Source organism: Alosa alosa, chromosome 23 (assembly GCF_017589495.1).
Source record: "Alosa alosa isolate M-15738 ecotype Scorff River chromosome 23, AALO_Geno_1.1, whole genome shotgun sequence".
Classification (NCBI taxonomy): Eukaryota; Metazoa; Chordata; class Actinopteri; order Clupeiformes; family Clupeidae; genus Alosa; species Alosa alosa.
Window position 1 is genome coordinate 29269688 of NC_063211.1, and position 20634 is coordinate 29290321.

The following is a 20634-nucleotide window of genomic DNA, read 5'->3' on the forward strand; positions in this document are numbered from 1 at the left end:
CACTACACAGGAAAAATAGTCATAGCTTTGGCCTGAGGAGTTGCAACTTCATAAGGAGCTGTTGCTCTGTTAACCTGGATTCGATATACATGATAAAGAACATACTTCCTAGATATGTTGACAATGAGACCACTACTACCTGAAGGTGGCCACAGAGTTGCAGGTGGGCCAGCCCATGACGAAGCTCCTCTCCTGGCTGGTGCTGCCCTCACACACCTCGTCCATACAATTGGCGATCCACATTTGAGACACGTAGGCCTGTGCTTTCATCTTAAAGTGGGTGGATGATCTGAGGTGGAGGCACAACACTCTTACACACTTATTTACACATAACAACATTGCAGTCAAACTCAGTCAAACACATGCAATAAAATAACTCAAACACACATTCCTGTGCACTGTATTTACAGTATTAGTGTTTCAAAGAAGGCCTACTTCTCTCCCCCTTTGTCATTGTCAGACACACACGGTCACACAGTGAAACATTTTGTCACACTCCGCTACACTAGATGGTAGCCTGTTAGCTTAAAAGGCTGAAGACTGAAGTGTTATCCAGAGACATGTATGTGTGATTACCACAGTCCAACTTGAGTCCGCTTGACCGTGTACAGTACATGCAGGAGTTACTCAGGCTAATATCGCATTATTTGAGTGTGTTAGTCCGGCTAAAAGAACTTTGATTATGTCCATTTTCAGTCTGACTAACAGGTTTACATGCATTTAAAAAGTTTGGTTTTGATTGTCATGTAAACATACTGACTGTGCTATTAGATCATGTGCAGTTCACTGCCAGCCCTCTTCTCTCTATATTTGAACTTAATCCAAATCTCCAAAGCGATGAGAGATCAATGGGGCAGGGGTGTGTGTGTGCTTGTGCAGAAAGGGAGCAAGGGAGTTGAAATCAATGGTTTGGCAAACTCTCACGGTCCCACAATATTGACCCTTCTCTCTCTCATCTGACACTGCCAGCCTCCATGCGGTACGGTGTGTCGTGCACGTGAAAGGGGGCAGCCCTCTCCCTCTTCCATGACACTCGTGACAGCAGATGTAGGTCATCCCAGCCAAAAGCTGACCGGTGAGCGGCAGCGCCCAAATCTACACATGACCTAGCCATCACCACATCCCCCACCCCCATCAAAACTCCCTCCTCTTCCCCCCATGTGCCACTGGATCTCCTGTCACCCTTATCCTCCACTCACCACCATCCCCCACTCACTTTTCCTTTCTCTCTACTTCCACTCCACACAGTCCCAAATCCTTATTCGGGGGAAGAGGAGAGTTGTGAGGAACATTGTGTGTGTGTGTGTGTGTGTGTGTGACAGTCAGAGGCTTTCAGGCAGTGCCTTCAGGGCCGCTACCTTAACACTGCGTGTGTGATAAGCTCACCGGGTTGGGGGCCTCTCTGACTTCATAGGCAGGCGACGGCTTTGATCCCGCGCCGTGCGCAGATCGAGTTAATTAGCCCACTGGGTGGTAATTACCACACTGGGAGCACGCGGGCCAAGAGGAGGCACCATGGGAAGGGGATAAAAGGGGATGTGGACCGCTGATTCCATGAGAGCTATCAAGCAGGGGAAGAGAGAAGAGGGTGGAGGCGCTACGGGTATCGCCTCACTTTCCTCTCTTGCGCTCTCTGTTTCTTTATTTTTTCTGGGGCATCTCCTGACCTGATGTCTGTTTGCTTTTCTAATCATAATTCGCCCCTTTTCACTGCTTACAGTTTATGTATATATCTGTTACTTCCTGCCCCCCCTCTCTCTCTCTCTCTCTCTCTCTCTCTATGTCCGTCATCCTTCAATTATCCATCCACTTGGAGGGAGATATTCTATTGTGCGGCCATTCCATGGGGAAACAAACGTTTGGGAGTCCGGGTTAGAATGAAATCACCACTGAAACTCAATTTATATACTCTCTTTTTTTTCCCTCCCCAGTTCATTTCACTTACTTTGCCTTTGTGATGAGGAGAATGTCGTTGAAGAGGAAGAGGTGCCTCTCTTGTGTCTGCAGGCCAGTCTTGAGCTGAGCGTAGGCATGAGCAACAAAGTGGCGCGAAGGCATCAGGTAGGACTGCACCAGCAGGCACGTCTCTGGACTCACTGGCATCAGGCAGTTCTCCCTGGGACATATAGAGTCAGACGGGACAGGGTCACAAATCCATGCAAGTCATGCAACACAGACTGATCTAGCAACATAGCAGTGTGTTTTTCAACTTTTTTGTGCCACTGCACTAGCCTGGGTGCCAGCCGAACTTAGCTCCGCCCACAACATTTGAGGTTGGGAAGTTCGGTCTGGCATTGCTCCTTTGTGGAGCAACTATGCTCGAATCAGAGCTGTTTGGACCAATCAAATTGGGCTTTACGAAGATGGACAGGTGAGCAACAGTGTCTCGGCTATCACGTCATTTGAGCATGCTTAGGTTGATTTTGTTTGCAAGAATGAGGTTTTATCACTGAAAACGATCATTTCTGAAAACTTTGGCCAAAGTTCATACGTGGGAAAACTCATGGTTTCACTTTCATCAAGGGAAAACAGCGTGTTGCATTGTGACATGTTGTTCCCTCGTTCGTTTGAAATCTCTGATTGGCCAAAGACTCATATACTGACTAGAATTTTGAACGCCAGGTTACCACTGCACATTTTTGACACCCAAAAAAAATCACACTGCACACCAACATCCAAAATGAAACATACAGCAGGGAAAATAAGTATTGAACACATCAACATTTTTTTCAGTAAGTATACTTCCAGTGTGGCTATTCACATGAAATTTTCTCCAGACATTAGTATTAACTTAGATAATCCACACATATTAAAAAATCCAAACATTAATGTCCATAAGTAGAGTTATGAGTAAAAAAGTGGAATGCCACAGGTAAAAAGTATTGAACACGCCTACTGAAATTTCTTAAATACTTTGTGGAAAACCCTTTATTTGTAATGAGAGCTTCAACGCATTTCCTGTATGACTAAACTAATCAGTTGCAGTATTCAGGTATGATTTTGGCCCATTCTTTTAAACAGATAGTCTTTTAATATTGAAGATTCCAGGGGTCCCACTTGTAAATCCTGATCTTTAGGTAACTTCCAAAATTGTTCAATTGGATTGGTCAGGGCCTTGATTTCCTTTCTCTGAAACCAATTGAGAGTTTCCTTTGCTGAATGCTTTAGATCATTGTCCTGCTGGAAGGTATAGCCACGTCTCATACTCATTGTCCTGGTGGATGGCAAGATTCTCCCAGGAAAAATCGCTTTGTGAAACGGTGTGAAGTCTGCCAGTACTATGAGATGAAAAACAGCCCCACACCTTGATGCCTCCACCTCCAAACCTCACTGTTAGTATGATATTTTTAGGGTGATGCACAGTGCAATTTCTCCTCCAAATATGGTGTGTAGTATGACATCCAAAAAGTTAACATTTTCTTTCGCCTGACCAGAATACATTCTCTCAGTATTTAATAGGCTTGTCCAAATGTTGTGTAGCAAACTTTCAACGAGTTTTGACATGTTTTTCTTCAGTAATAGAGTCATGCGGGGTGAGCGTGCATAGAGGCCATGGCGGTGGAGTGCATTACCTATGATTTTCTCTGTAACAATTGAACCTGCTGCCTCCAAGTCTTTCTGGAGCTTTCTCCAAGTGGTCCTTGGCTCTTAGGCTACACTTCTGACTATCCTTCTGACTTCCTGGTCAGAAATCTTGTGAAGAGATCCTGTGCATGGCCGATTGATGATGCAGTAATGTTCCTTCCACTTGCAGATAATGGCTCCAATACTGCTTACTGGATGATTCTTAAGTTTTGAAATGCATCTGTAACCAGTTCCACTGATATGTTTTACAACAATAATATTGCAAAGGTCTTGGAAGAGCTCTTTGCTTTTACCCATTATGAAATGTTTCTTGTGTGACACCTTGGTAATGAAAAACCTTTTTATAGCTCATTGTAGCTCGATGTACTAATCCATCTTATATTAATTTGCACAGATATGAGGGATAATTACTCTCTAACTGAGTATAGATTCCAGCTCGTTCCTGGCCATTCTTTGCCTTGGTGCACTGCTTTTTCTTAGCGTGTTCAAGACTTTTTCCCTGTGCTATTCCACTTTTTTGCTCATAACTCTACTTATGGACATTAATGTTTGGATTTTTTTATGTGTAGATTACCTAAGTTAATACTAATGTCTGTTGAAAATTTCAATAGCCAATAGAAAATTTCAATGCAAATAGCCTCACTGGAAGTATACTTACTGAAAAAAATGTTGATGTGTTCAATACTTATTTTCCCCGATGTATTAGGTAGAGAGGAGCCTGCACACCTTGATAGATTATATCCAAGGGGTCCCTTTATTATGATGGTGATATGTAAATAAGATGCTTACAGCTGTCCTATTTATTTATGTTTTGTACCAAACACAAAATTATTAGCCCTCATCAGACATTGGCTGAGGACCACATCATCCATTTGTTCCAAGGTGAGCAAACTCATCAGGGAGAGGTTAATGTTACTAAACAGCATATTCCTATTGTACACTCTAGTTTTTCACCATGCCCGGAGCAATTTTTTTTTTTGATTGATCAATTTTTTTGGACCAATTAAGTTCAATTTTTCCATGGCACACTAGTGGTGTGGCAATTAAATCATCTAACCAAAAGTGGGGTCTGGCACATTATCTAAAATCGCTATCTTACACCATCTAAAAAGCATTACGCCACTGACCAAGAAAACCTTGGTATAGCGAAAGGGGCATATGAAGCACAGCTGAAGACGCACTATCACAAGATGTAAGCAGCAACTCCTCTGCAGGATAAATGTTTTTTATTCAGTCATTCGAACATTGTTGGGGTAAGTGTTTCTCTTTTCAGGCTATGTGTTCGATGGTAACCCATTGTCAGTCAATAGTGAAAGTAATAGGCCCATACACATAGTCAAATACAATTAATTATACAGAGTATATGTAGTAAATGCTTTGCCCACTGTCTCCATGGCTGTGCAATGTGTAAATAAATAAGGAAATAAATAGAAAAAGAAGAGGAGAAGAACAAGAAATATCTAAAGTGCATGAGGTGTTTCCAACATGCTTGTGCTCCTGCTACACTCATTGAGTATCTGGATAGCTTGGGGATAAACACTTTTCCGCATTCTCTCTCTGTGTTGGCCCTCAGGCAGCGATAACGTTTCCCAGAGCATAGGGCAGAGAAGAGGCAGTTGTTGGGGTGACTGGGATCTCTGGTGATTTTCTTTACTCTGAACTTTACTCTCCTGATGTATATTTCCTTTAGGTTGGGTAGTGCACTCCTGGTGGTATGTTCAGCTGATGTCACTACTCTCTTTAGGGCTTTACGGTTTAAATAATTAGTACCAATGGCATAACACTAAATCATCATTGTATATGACAATGTTGTCAGCCCCCACTCAGCACCTATCTTGGTAACACATTCCGTGCAGTTATTGGGAAGCTATTTTCCTATTCAAATGAATTGGGAGGCATGCGTAAGGGAGGTCATATTGACATAAAAAGAACATCAGGTGAATTTGTGGTTATGTACATACCAGAAAATGGCAGGATGTGTGCACACAAGTGACATTGGCATTATGAACTAACCCCATACATTTCTATGGATGATTCTTTAAGTGTCTCCTCATTAAAAAATCTCTGCTATAGGCCTACATGTCAACTCTATGAATTCGGATTCAAGAGTTCATCTTTAACTTTCACAAACAGATGAAATAAAAACAAGAGAAATGTCACAGTTCACAGATGCATTGCTGATGCAGAGGCAGACTATTTTCTGTATATGAGTGTGTCATCTTCAGCTTTTTCATCGCCTTGTCATTTGTTTCACAGATGCCATACATAAATCTGCCTTCAAAATCCCATTTCTAAAAATAATCAAGGTGCCACACTAAACCTACAGTACACCATACTGTAGATAACCATGAACAAAAAACAAACAAAACAAAAAAGTGTATAGTGATTATGTATAGACCAGACAAGAATTGAATACAATTTGATGACTGCACCATTATTCTCTGCATATCTACAGTAAAGGTACAGTAGTACTTAAAGATAGTACTTGAAGTAGCTTGAGTGTTTTATAGATTCTGATATAGGTATTGGATGACTCCCAGCGACCCCCATGGACCTCCCACCCCAGTGTGTTTGCAGGCCACCTGCCCCTGTAGTCTGTGGGGAATGGGTCCACTGGGTCTGGTGGGGGTCACAGGAGCATGAGAAGGTGGCACTTTAACAAGGTTATCCTGCTCCTGAGACGCCCTGGGCAAAGCCCTGTGGGTATTTTTAGCATTCTGATCCTCCTGAGATTGGTGTGTATAATCCCTAATAGCCACTAAGAGACTACTGAGGTAGTCACTGTGCTGAATGGGAGAGAGTGAGTAAGTAGGAAATAATTGAAGAAACAAACAATGAACAAAACAAAGCAAACACGTGAGAGAGATAGAGTTTGTGTGTTTGTGTATATGTGAAAGAGAGGGGGTGGGTGGAAATACTTTGTACCTGTACCACAACCATTCTCTACAAGATTCACCAGTTTACCATATATGCCATACAATTTCCGACACAGCATAAACAGTGGCATAATAATCATAGCGATTTCCAAAGTGCCTTTCCAATGAACACAGGGGTTCCAGGGGTTCCACAGGGGTTCCACAGGGGTTAAAAGTAATCTAATACCCGCCTGTAATGACTGCCACCTCTGACAATGACATTCTTTCAGCAGACCGTAAACACATTTTGGAAATGCAGAGAGATTTTAAGTGACTGCACAATCCACAGGGTGCAACATATCTCACTCTTAATATTATATGCAACCTTTCCATATTGTGTGCTTTAAATGGGCCACCATCAACACCAACAAATGGTTAGAAAAGCCCACTCACAATACAATACACCAAACACAAACAAGCAGCACAGATAACAAAAAAAAAAAAAACACATAAACACACACAGAGACATTGGTCCAGCTACTGTAAGCGGATGGCTTTAATTATGTTGGTCACCATCAGAATGGATAAATGGGCCTGTGGTATCACTCTCCCCAGATCAGAGACCAAGAGGAAACATCACGAAAAATAACATCCTGCCTCTCTAGATGAGCTCCTCTCACTGTCAAAAAGGACTTCTGCTATCGGTCCAGGGCTTCCTCTGAGACAAACGGACCCTAAGCAGGGAGGGGGAACAGAGAGGGCTGAGGGACCACGTTTAAGAAGAATAGAGAAAAACAGAGGCAAAGAATGAGAAGAAGAGAGAATGAAGGACAGAGAGAGGCAAGTACTGGAGGGCTGAGTGACTCAAATCTTCAGCTGATCACAAAGACACTAATTGTTAAATATACAATTCTGTAGTGTCTGTAGTGTATCGCACAAACAAGACGCCAACACCCCCAACCCCCCCCCCCCGCTCGGATGGCAACCGATACCAGACCCCCCTACGACCTACCACCTTGACTAACACATTTAGTGTTTAACCCTGGACTTCCTGGTCAGAAATCTTGTGAGGAGATACTGTACATGGCCGATTGATGATGCAGTGATGTTCCTTCCACTTGCAGATAATGGCTTACTGGATGATTCCTGGATGAAGTTTTGAAATGCATCTGTAACCAGTTCCATTGATATGTTTTGCAACAATAATGTTGCAAAGGTCTTGAAAGAGCTCTTTACTTTTACCCATCATGAAAAGTTTCTTGTGTGACAACTTGGTAACGAAAAACTTTTTATAGCTCATCAATCTCTTACCAAATTTCCCTCACGGGATCAAAAAAGTATATATACTTATACTTATATATGTACTAACCCAGCTTATATTCATTTGCACAGATAGGAGGGATAATTACTTTCTAACTACGTATAGATTCCAGCTCGTTCCTTGCCATTCCTTGCCTTTGTGTACTGTTTATTCTTAGCGTGTTCAATACTTTTTCCCTGTGCCATTCCACTTTTTTACTCATAACTCTACTTAGGGACATTAATGTTTGGATTTTTTTATATGTGTGGATTACCTAAGTTAATACTAATGTCTGGTGAAAATTTCAATAGCCAATAGAAATTAGTCAGACTGACCTGTGTGTATTATTAGGCCTTAGTATTTTAATGCATGTCTATGGATCAGTACTTAAAAATGAACAGGGACGGATTAAACAAATATGGGCCCCTGTGCACAATATTAAAAAAGGCCCCCCCTCCCCCTGACCGCGACGCTGCGTTTGCGCATGCGCGTCAAGTGACGTACGTGTGCAGCCAGCACTTCTCTCTTTGCTGTCGCTGTGCAGGCAGGTGCACAATTTCACATAATGAAAATGTAGTACATTATGTCATATATTATAACTCAGGCCCACACAGAAATGAATTCTAGCAGCTGTTTTTATTATTAGGCTGTAATCTCCCTTTGCTGGCCAAACAGTCTACAGCAACATTTTTCACTAAACGGACCGGACAACAGTTGTCATATTTTTGACGGACTGGTAGCAGGGACGTTGATAGTATTTTGTGAGAGGTGGTGCTGATCATATTACGGGGGGTTCGGGGGTGTTTCCCCCGGGAAAATCTCTAAATTCTGGCTGTTAAATATACCCTTTTAACGCAGTTTGGAAGGGGCATACAATTTCACTTCACTGCTGCTTGACACTACCTTGCATGGAGACATATTTCATATATGTTAGCAAAACTATAGCGTTTGGTAAATGGAGATGCAGATCATCTCCCTAATTAATTTCTTTGTGCAAGAGCCCACATTATGTGCTCACTCCAGCGAGACGAGTAAAATAAGTGTTGGCCTATCTGTCATCGGCATCGCCATAGGCTATTTGCTACGATATAAGCTACTGTTAGGCCTACAACAAGTCGCGATTTATTAGGCTATCCAATCTTTATGCTGTTTTCATGAACATTGCAGGAATCCACTTCATTCACCTACCCACGAGTGGGTCAGTTTCACTTTCGCAAACACGCATACACATTGAATGAGCACTCATAGCCTACCATTTCCACCTAATGTTATGCCTCTATATTTTATGAATTAAGAAGTATTTATTGATCAGGAAAACATTTAGTTTATTTTTCTTTCGGTCCACGGTTCCATAACACCATTCAGTTGTGCCGCAAATTAATTATTATTAGACAGAAGCACCGGGCATAATCTAGCCTAAATTCATGGCAATTTTTTTTTTTTTTAATCCGAGGGCCCCCATTGGCTGAGGGCCCCTGTGCACATGCACAAGCCATGATCCGTCCCTGAAAATGAATATTCTCTTTTTGAATTTCAAGGTTAGGCTCTGAGCATAAACTACTACTGTGATAAAGAATACAAAATAAATGTATATTTTATGCAAACTAGAACAGTAGTATAAAGCTAAAGTACATCATGTAAAAGACAGTGTAAAAAGGCAGTGTAGGCTAACAGTAGTCAGCTGTGCAGTAAGTAAACCTCCCTCCCAACATGTGCTAGTGAGAGATGCTAGCACCTGGATGAGTTTCCTCTCCCACTCTGAGAATGAAATCTGCACTTCAGAAGCACTTACATACACCAAACTTTCCAGTTTTATACCTAACTATTTAAATGGCTTTTACAGAGGGGTTTGTTGATATAGTATTCCTAGCCTGATATATGACATTTAGTTTTTTTTAAGGCTATTGGCAGTATTTTCTGGTTTACTGAATAACTAAAAGAGATATCCATAATTCCCTGTGACTTTTCATCTAATATGTCAACACAATGAAAAAGTAATTTTGAACCTGGCTTTATCCAATGTTCATTTGTAGCATTTAACGTTTATGCAAATCAGCACATATTTAATTAGACTGTGTCTAATTTGCACATTTAAACATTAAATTACAGAAAACTTGTAATACATTTTTTTTCTTCATATTAATATAAGTAATAAACTGGGGAAGTTTCATAGTGATATCTGCCAGTTACTTTTTTTACCCTATTCACCTGTAGTGCCTCACCTTATATTTAGGCTCAGCTCTGGAACCAACTTTCGGATGACATCAAAAAGGCCCCAACTGTAGCCAGTTTTAAATCTAGACTTAAGACCAAACTGTTCTCAGATGCTTTCTGCTAACTGCGCCGAGTTACAAATTCTGAATCTGCCTTAATAATTATTCTACCTTGTATTTTATAACTTTTTTACTACTTTTGCCTTTGTTTTTGCTTATTAATTATTCTTTATTTTTAAATGATTTTACCTTGTGTTTTATGTTTTCTTTTTATTATGATCTTTACCTTTTGAACTATTCTTTGACTATATTGCCCTTCTATGCTTTTATTTGTTATTGTTTGGTTTTGTTTATGTAAAGCACATTGAATGACCTCTGTGTATGAAATGCGCTATATAAATAAACTTGACTTGACTTATAATTAACACATTGAACAAGAAAGGCTTAATATCGAGAATTGCTCAAGGGATATCACCGGGCACCCTTTCTAATCTTATTGAGTTACCCCTTGGCAACAAAAAACAGCAACAAAAAAAACTTCAATCCACAAAACCAGGTTCACCTAAATTATGGCATTTAGCTGTCGGACTACTATATCGGTGTTGACAATTGTCTAATTTAAACCAAAAGTGATTAATGCTGGCATTGTCATTGCCATGAGCAAAAACCTAAACCTATTGCGAGCAAATAAAGCAGTCTACTTAAGCCGACCAATATTTGTCATTATTTGTGTTAAATATCTGTGTTCAAAAAAGTACAGCCTGGACAAATTTCAAGTTATCGCATCTTTGCATTGTCCATCTCATGGCTCATTGGTAGCACGTTGGTACTCTGCGCACGCGACCAGAATTCGCATTTTATCTCTCCTTTTCACTTTGAAGTGAAGAGTAGGCCTACGTGACATAACAATAGGTTTTGATCCAAATATTTATAGTCACTCTACATCAAGAGACCATTAGGAACATGACATAAGTTAAAAATAATAGTTTCAAATAAAGAAGCACAGCATTATTAAGTATTTCCACGTTTCACTGCATGTAGTCAGAAACAAACGCAAGCTCACCGAATAAGGGATAAGGGAACCTACAGTACAACAAACTTTTGTGATCGAACTACCCTTTCTAGAAATACCAAATCTAAGAACGATGGATGATTGAGCTTTCTGGCTGATGATTGAGCTTTCTGGTGCCCCAACATTCTTGCCAATAACGTGTGTGTATGGAGAGGGGGTGAACAATGCAGACGTCTCACCATGGTGACCTCTGACCTCTAGCTGAGACTCAAACTAGAGCCTGCTGGCCACACATGACAGTGATTGCTCTCACACCCACTATCTTAGGCCATCCTTAAAAATATTTTCGTTTGCCGTAACCCGACCGACCCTGTCAATTTAGAACCGACCAAAATATTTATTTTTTCCCTTTTAGTCCGACCGACTTGCCGGTTGTAAACTTTGCGTTAATACCGACCCGATTGTTTTTTTTACTCTAAACAACCAATACAAATGCAATAAAAGAATATTTCTTTTAGTAGGCCCAAGTATTGTGAATATAAATTGCCTACATGCAAACGTGGCTCACTTAAAAAAACCTGTGGTGTCATCTCTACACCATTGGTTTTACGATGTCACACTATGGCCTACGCTTCGCTTCATTCACACAAACTGATAACGCTTTTACTTGGCACGGTTCTGGAAGAACTGTGGCCAGATCTTTTCTCATCCCTTCTCCCCCTAGTCTAACGGTGACCGTGGTCGGAGTATTGAAATTGGTTGTGGTCTATTCAGCATTTCTCAAAATATGGGTCCGCAACATGGAGACTGCTGGTCCGCTGAGTCGGAGAGGAAATTAGGCCCGGTGCTTCATCTGATAATTTGCTGCGCAGTTGATCAAGAAACCGCGGATCGACGAAAAAAGAAAACAAACGTTTCTGCTATCGATGTCATTAAACATGGAGCCCTACAATTAAGTGGTGGTATGAGCATTCATTCAATGCTTGGCGTCTCTGCCGAGAGAAACTGAAACTAATCGATAACGTTGGTATCAAAGCTCGCTTCAACCTGTTGGAAGGCTATTTATTTATTTAACGAAACTTAATAGAACGACGTTGTTTTTTGGAACTTCCTTAGAAACAGAGCAGAGACTGTATAATACACTGTATAGCATTGAGTATTGTATAGTCAAATTTCAATATAACGTGGCCAAGAGCTATTGTAGCCTTCTTTCTGGGTACATGTAGATGAGCCTTATGACCCAAAAGTCTGCCATGACCGGGCCTCAGGTCAAAGAAGTTTGAGAAAGGCTGGTCTATATAACCTGCATCAGAATGAGGTTTGCAATCGTGCGCCTGAAGGCACGGGTTGAAGACCCAGTCAGTTACGTCACGATATGCACATTTGTGTAAATTCATTCCTACGTAATCACCATGACCAAAATTGTACTTTTTTTTTTACTTTGAATCTTGAAAAAAAAAAATATTGACCTACATACCGACCCATTTTTATTTTTTTTTTGGCTGTTACTGCAAACAAAAATATTTTTAAGGATGGCCTTATTGCTGATTGTTTCTCTCACAGCAAGAAGAGTTTACTGCTGGATCACCTATTAGCACACATTAGAATAATAGGTAAGTTTGTATGACGCACATGAATTGCTGCAAAAGCATCAGGGATGGTAAGCTATAACTGTTGTACACTAGAGCTGTAATCGGGCCTTAAAAGTTAGGCGCGACAAGGCCCGAGCCCGACAGAAATCAGCCCAAGCCCGAGACTGACAGCTTTTTAAAAGCCCCAATCCGTTTACAGCTCGACATTATTCAAATGTTCGCACGCACGTAGTTCTTTTGCCTTTTGTCAAGAATGAGTAATTTATACATTTTTTAACATCATTTATTCATCATGACTAACATAGGCTAGGCCACTTGGAAGTTGGAACAAAGAAATAAAATAGCCTAAGTCCTCTGTAACATCATAACATCTCAGCACTCTGAAGTTTGCAGGAACCCTCCCATACTCAGCCCCGACATTAGTTCTTGCGCCAGCTCTTTAAACCCCTCACCATTTACGATATTAAAAGACCTAATGTCTTTAGAGCGAAAGCTGACACACTTCTTCTCCATATAACCATTTGTTTCACCTTTGCAGGGTTGGGTTTTGTTGCTGTAACAAACTATGTGATGTAGGTTTGGGCACTGGCAGATGTGGACAAGCTTTAAACAACATGCCTTATCAGCAACGAATTCCCTGTCGTTCTGCAGAATGTTGCATCCTTTGGATTTCACATAGGCTGAACCCACTGGCTCATTATTCTCATTATGCACATGGTCAAAACTTTTCCACACCACAGACTTTGCTTTCTTTGCCGGTGCGATTAAAACGTAATCGCTAGAGGCCAGCCTCCGTTTCACCTCCTCAGCATCCATTTTTGCATTTTTCTCGCAGCTAATCGGAACGCATCACCTGACCGCTCATTTAGCCTTCCACGCAAGCCGGAACGCAAGCCTGAGCCCGGCCCGAGCCCGCATGAAATGATAGAAATGAAGCCCGAACCCGACTGAACCCATCAGATTCGGGCAAACATCTTCAGCTTTATTGTACACTCCATTCACAGTATGCATCTTACATCTGAAGCACTTTTACTTTTTGAGAAAATCATACTGGATATGGCAACACTGGTCCATTTGGATCAACTGAATCCAGCATCATTGTTTGAAAGAAAAAGTAAACATTTATGTTGCAAAAGTTTTCTAACTAAATAGCTCCTATCAAATAGATAAACTACAACATTACCTGGACAGGGTTCTGGATCGGGTAAGTGCTTTACTGATGACCAGCGATGGAGCGGACTGCCTGCGATGCATCATAGACTTCATCCTCTAAGAGAGAGAGAGAGAAAGAGAATGAGTGGTGTCTGAGCAAAGAAAAACATTTCAGCAATCCTTCAGAATGTTCCAAAGTTCCACTTGGGAACCTTGAAAAAAAGGTTCAAAGCGTGGCTTGGACAGGAGAGCAAAGACTGTATTTGGGCCCAAATGCATAGACCCTGCTGACAGGTATAAATATATATTTCTTAAAAGACATCCAACTCTTACTTAAAATGTATGACTGTACAGTGTACAGCATGGAAACTGTGTGCACAAAGTGATTCAATCTAAAGCCTGTGTGCATCACAAGCTGTTTAATATGGGCAAATCCTTGGTGTGTCTTTACCTTTGACTAATGACGGGTGTGAGTACATTTGCACAGAAGGCCGGTTGTATCATGAAGAATGCAGTGGAGACAAAATGTACACAGGAGTTTTGTGCAGTGGTTGCCTTAGAAGCATGTGTTCCTTATCTGATACAATGAGGACCCCCTCTCCAATCAATTTACTAGTCAGCCCACAGCCGATTACACAGCCTTCACATGCCAGCCAACCATATTTAAGGAAATTCAATTTTAACAGGCGTCCATTACATAACATGCATGTGTGTGTGTGTGTGTGTGTGTGTGTGTGTGTGTGTGTGCATGTTATTTGTGTTTGCTCTATGCTTAATTGAGGACACAGAAACTTCCCAGCAAACACCCGACGTTCGGGGAACGTTCCCTAAAGGTTCGCTGAAGGTCACACAAAATAAACCTTTAGAACACGTTTCAAGGATGTCCTCTAAGGCAGTGTTTCCCAACCTTTTTTCCTTGAAGGCCCCCTTGCCTGTGTCTAAGACAAGCCAGGGCCCCCTACCCAAACTCCTACCCGCATACACACACAAAAAAAAAATAAAGTGATTGACTTCTGAACTTATAAGTTTGTAATTAGAGGTAATAAATAGCTACATGAATTTAAATGCAACAAAAATATGTTTTAATTTGGATAAAACAGAATTTTGATTATCCAATTGGGTGTGTTATTGGGATTTTATAGGCTACATTTAATGTGCGCAAATATAATTTTGGTAACCTTACAATAGGGCTGTCAATCTTCTTCCATAACCCAATTCGAATTTCATTCATTATTATTTTTAATAGCCTAATCAAATTATATTTGAATATTTAATGCTCAAATTTTGCCTATTATTAATATTTACGGTGCATCTCTCTCTATACACTGTATAAACGGGCTTATGCATTGCCAATGCCACTATAAACGAGTGGTTGACTTGTTATATTAAACAAAAGCTCAGTCTACCAACAATATCTGTACAACTTGAGTGGTTTCAATTTATTTTGCGCAGACGCGCACACACACTATGAACGCCCATACCACTACCACTTTATTGAATGCCTTTATGTTTGATAACGCCAAATTAGCAATTACCACTGCTCTAAGGTATGGTTTTGTGTAACCTTAAGCGAACGTTCCCGGAACATCATCTTACAGCTGTTTTATACAACAGTCAGGGCACTTTTAGGGAATTTTCCCTGACGGTAATATTAAAGATACATTTTTTTATCTATTAAGGAACGTCTCCAGAACGTTGCCTTTAGGTCTTAATGCTTATTTTTGTCAAACCATAAAATCACCTTTAGAATGTTACCTGACGGATTAAATTTTGAATCGATTAAATTTTGAACCGGTCGAATTTTGTATCATCAGTGGAGTAGATGTCATCGTGTCATACGGAGCCTGTGTGTTTGTGAGAGTGAGAGAAAAAGAGAGAGAGAGAAAGAGGATTCAATAAAGCACCGAAGCTGTGCTGATCTGGAAGCGTCTTTCATGTTGAGGTTGCAACGTAATTTAGCTTTAGGTCTATTTGCTTAGTTCCCAGCATGCATTGGAACTCAGTCGCAGCATTTATTATTGTTTTGATTTTAAACAATATGGTTGAAACAGTTTAGCCTTCTTTTGCTGGTGTTTTGAACAATAACATGACGGGATATGCCCATTAAAAATGATTTAGTTTATTGTGAAGAAAGACACTGTAAACGTGACAGTACTAGGTAACCCAGTATAAATATCCAGCTGAATCTTTACTTTATTATCTCGTTGGAGGACGCAGGTATCGCTATTGCTGGCACGAGGTAGGCTAAGCCTAAATGGTCACACACAGATAGTAGGAAAACTAATGATAATAATAATTAGATATGATGTACACTACCAGTCAAAAGTTTGGAGACACTTTGAGATTTCCATTGTTTTTTTTTACTCAGGGCAGCAGTTTTCAGATTACATTATGTGCTTACATCATTGCAAAAGGGTTTCCTAACTAATCATTAATGCATGTGTATGTAACAACTGATAATGGAAAGATTACATAATCAAAAACATATTATTGCATCATTTATTAAGTATTAACAATAGTGTATAAACATATTTTAGATATAGGCTTATTTACTATGAACAAACCATTTATAACTGTATGAACAAATACTTTACTGATGATAAATTATTTATGAACAATAAATTACTAATGATGAACAAACCAGTAACTAATATGTATCAAAGGTTTAATAAATTATGAATTGTGTGTAGTTATTATAAAGTGTTACCCATTTTTTTTACTGGCAACTGGTGAGTGACTGAGTTATGGCAAACATATAAGACAATAGTACAGTACTTAAATCATACGACTCCTTTTCCTGGCTCTGGTTGCAAACATGTTTGCTGGATTTTAACATGTTCACTAGATATTTTCCAATGCTTTTCATACATGAAATCTGTACAGTATGTGTTTATCCATATGATAAATTAGATAAAAATTCTCACAGATAGGCCTAATGCATTTCCCTAAAAAATGCCAACCCATTAAATCCATAACCATTTCTGCATCTGCTTACATTTGCTTACCATGTACTTCAACATCTAAAGCTCTATGATTTTAAACAGCAGACCTATCAACACTTAAAAGCTTTGATTTTGCAAATGTACACTGATGTGTGTGATGAGTCTTTCAAAATGGCTCTGATGTACCAGCAAAGTTGAAATGAAATGCAGGGCGGTCCAATTTAACCAGTTTACTCAACAAAAGTTTACATCTGATATGAGACAAGGGGAGCATTATCTTACCAGGTCGATCATGTGAATGAACAGAACTCTCTCATAAACCTTGAAGGGAGATCTGGTTACTGCTTAGATTACAACTAATAATAAAGTCTGTATCATAATTGGCCAAACGTACAGTGGCGTCGTCACATTAAAAGGATATTTAACTTGGGATAACTCAGAGCAAGTCCAATGAACTGGCAGTGGTACTGCTTGTGTGTGTGTGTGTGTGTGTGTGTGTCTTTGACTCTGATCTTTGACCTTTGCAATTATATACTTTTTACTCTCAGCGGGGAGAAAAGCCGAACAATGAGATTTCTCTCTTTCATTTTTTCTTTTCAAATTCTTGTCAATACATCACACCAGAAAACCATCAGATCCTAAGAGAGGGACATTCTACCAAATCGTCAAGAAGTGTTTTGCGTTCCTTACAGTAGATTATAGAAACAAACATTTTTTTCCAGACCGGACAGAGCCCCATCCAAGAGTACAAAAACTACAAAAATCTGTGCACGTGGACATAATAAGTCCCTCCCAGGTAATGGCTATGTAAAAAATATATAGGCCTAGAAAGCGCAAAATAGCCTATGATATGACATAACATTGCCCCAAAAATTAACAGGGACTGAACCAAAATTCTTGGACATCTGTAGGCTAGGCTATGCGCTCGGTCATTAGAGCGCCGGTTCCGCGCACCATGACGTGATGCCCCAGATAGCAAGAGGCTGGCGGACCACTGTCGGCCCAATGGGGGAAGATCTGGCGGTCCGCTGGCGTTTTGCTCATCGGTTCTCTGGCGGGTTGCAGACAAATGGCCCAATATTTTGCCACTATTGATCTAAAATATTTTTCATTTGTTCAGTTATACTCCATAAATAATTTTAATAACATTTCATGTCTTTTCTTAATATTCCTGAAAAGTTAAATTTAAAGAGATGGTGGTCCAACGGTGGACCATAGTGGCAATCCACAGGCGGCATAGCACCAGCGGTCCGCTGCCAATCTGATTGCTACCTGGGTGCAGCGGCAGTGGTAACTGTACTTGACAAACATTGCAATTAGTAGCCTACAGGCTACCAGGGATAGCAGAACACAACTATAAGACTTTGTTCTAACTGGCCCTATAGGCCTACGTGTTAACCACAGTCAAATAAATAAGGAGTGTGAATGGAAAGCAAGCAATCAAACAAACTATTACAAACAGGATGATCCGACCACTGGTATTCAAGGCGGGGATGAATGCTCAAAATAACTTTCCTCTGCATAAACATGGAATTACGTTAAATACAGCACAGTTCAGACAGACCTTAGCAATCAAAGGCGCCAGTGACTGCGGCCCTGACCACGAGCCATGGGGAACTCTGTTAACAAGACTTTTCCTTTTACCGATTATATTACGTTGTATGAGTCTGACTGGCCTTACAGCCACCTACCAATATTCAAATGTCGATCCTATGAAAAATGTAATCTATCTGCGGGATGAAGGCGACATAGAGCCTTCGAGGTTTTCAGTGCAAACGGTTACAATAGCCTAACTAACTCAGAGACTCACTGTAGCTTACAAAAAAACCTGAAATAGGCTACCATTATTCGTTTTCCAGCCAGTACTGTAGCTCCTGAGATTAAGCGCCTTTAACACTCAGTAGGCTATTCTATGGTTCAATAAAAATAGCCTACAGGGCACAGTATTTAATCTTAAACAGCTCTTTTATGCCTACTTGCGTGTAATATGTGAGCATATAGCCTACTGACACGGTGTCCGAAGCTGAAGTTAAAAACCGAGGTGCCTGAATCACATCACTTCGTGCATACTTGTGTCACACGTGCACCTGGTCCCAGTGGTTGATTCACTAAGGAACAGATACAAGTAGGCTATGCTACCCTATCAGTAGGCTACGGCGTTTCAAAGTGCATTCCCTCAATGAATACCTGCGCTACCGACTATCCTAAAATTGCTTTCCATTCTCGTAGCCTAGGCTACAGATAATAAAATATCGCTATAAATGTTGTGGACTAAATATAGTAGGCTAGCCCTATGTCAAAATTTCACATTTTGACAATGTAGACTACCAATGTCAGAAGTAAAATGAATGTGAACAGTAGGATACATGACCGTGAAAAGTACATTATATGTCAAATAAAATGCAAGAAAGTCATATTGCCCTGTGTCTTTTGTATTTATTTATGTGGAAACAGCTTTCCCAAAATTTGCACGGAATTTCTTTTAGGTTGCATAATGTTAGGCTACTCAACACACGACAACAGCCTACCTTTTTCTCTAACTGGGGACACATTTTTGGTTCCCCTGTCAGTGATGGGCATCGGGTTGGATTGATACTCTCTTGCTGCTGCGGCGACATGGTTTCCATTCAGACAGCTTGTTGAATAATCCACGGGCAGGAAGCTTCAATGCGCGTTTGAAACGCCGAACAGAAGTTGTTTTGAGGTGTGCAGTATTCCCATGAAATTAAGAAAATTCATTTTTTTCGATAAGTACGCCTAGATTTCACTCCATGCTTAAACCAACCCAGTAAAATAAGATGCGACCAGTTATCAATAATCCCTCTCCAGTTGCGTGTCAGGTCGCTAAACCCACTGCTTGCTCTGAGCGGCAACACTGTGTTACCCATTGCTTCATCATAGAGGGAAATCTGCGCCCCTGGGTCCTAGAGCTGACATGTAGGCCTCCGAAGAATGCTGCTTGGCCGAGAGAGTTGAGGGGGTACGAAAAAGGATGCACTGACTGAGATGTGTCCTGGGTGAGATTAGCAGTCCAATCTCATGTGACAATATATCACGATTGACATATTCAGTATACATCCATAAAACATTTTGCAATTGTAAAATTATACAATGCAGCAGGGGCGTCGGACTGGGGGTAAAACCAGCGTTGATTAAGGGGAGGAAGGGGCCCTAGTAATAATATATTTGATAATATGTAGTAATAATATATTTTATTATATTTATTATGGGGGCCCATCTGTCTATGCATAAGGCCCAGGATCTTGTACTACGCCCCTGCAATGCAGCTATGTGCAGCCGTGCACATGACTGGTGTGCCTCACTCACCACAAGATCACATGCAAAACCTACCCGTAGGCTTTCTACCTGGTGAAAACACATGTACGTTTAGATATACTGAAAAAATTCAACGCTGTGTTCTTTCATAGCCTAATATAGAATAATTTGAACACCAACAGTCAACAATCGCACCAATGCCAAAGTTGAACCTGCACCCAAAACTGATTGTTTGAACTCAAAAATGTGCTTGCTTGCCGACACCAGTTGCAATGTATTAGTTGCAAGTGTTAGTGGGAAAAAACAGGGGGCACTCTTCAAGGTATCCTGTCCATACATTTTATATGATTAACCAGTAACATTGGATTCACATACAATTAGTATCACAAATATTAAGTGATCTTGATTTAGATCTCACTCACTAAACATGTTGATGATGGGCTTTATTCATGTCTTCTAAAAATAACTTCCATCCAGATTGAAGAATTCATTAAGAGTTCATCTGAGTCCTAGTCTCATGGAGTTCATGGGAAACTCCCACATTTCTCATCCACTTTTGACTGATCTCTGAAGACAAGCAATTTAAATCTCACAACTTCTCACAGTCATTTTCAGCTTTGTGTTAGAGCACACTGTGCACCCTAAATCTCTGAGAGAGGGTCATTGGGGTTGCATGGAATGGGAAGCCTGATGATGCCTGATACTTA

General features: G+C 40.5%; 1 protein-coding gene across 3 annotated transcripts in view; it reads right to left on the minus strand.

Annotated features, from left to right (window-relative positions):
- The window catches only part of arhgap20 (Rho GTPase activating protein 20), a 63836-nt gene that overhangs the window by 19949 nt on the left and 23253 nt on the right, over nucleotides 1–20634 (minus strand). For 2 of the 3 annotated variants that reach the window (XM_048234698.1, XM_048234697.1), the window contains exons 1-4: nucleotides 19180–19491; nucleotides 13741–13826; nucleotides 1946–2116; nucleotides 140–289 (exon numbers count right to left, since the gene is read on the minus strand). In XM_048234698.1, coding sequence (XP_048090655.1) covers nucleotides 140–289; nucleotides 1946–2116; nucleotides 13741–13826; nucleotides 19180–19278 — 506 coding nt within the window. In that variant the 5' untranslated portion in view covers nucleotides 19279–19491. Of the gene's footprint in view, nucleotides 1–139; nucleotides 290–1945; nucleotides 2117–13740; nucleotides 13827–19179; nucleotides 19492–20634 lie in introns of those variants that run through there. The other variant, XM_048234699.1, reaches the window with a different exon arrangement.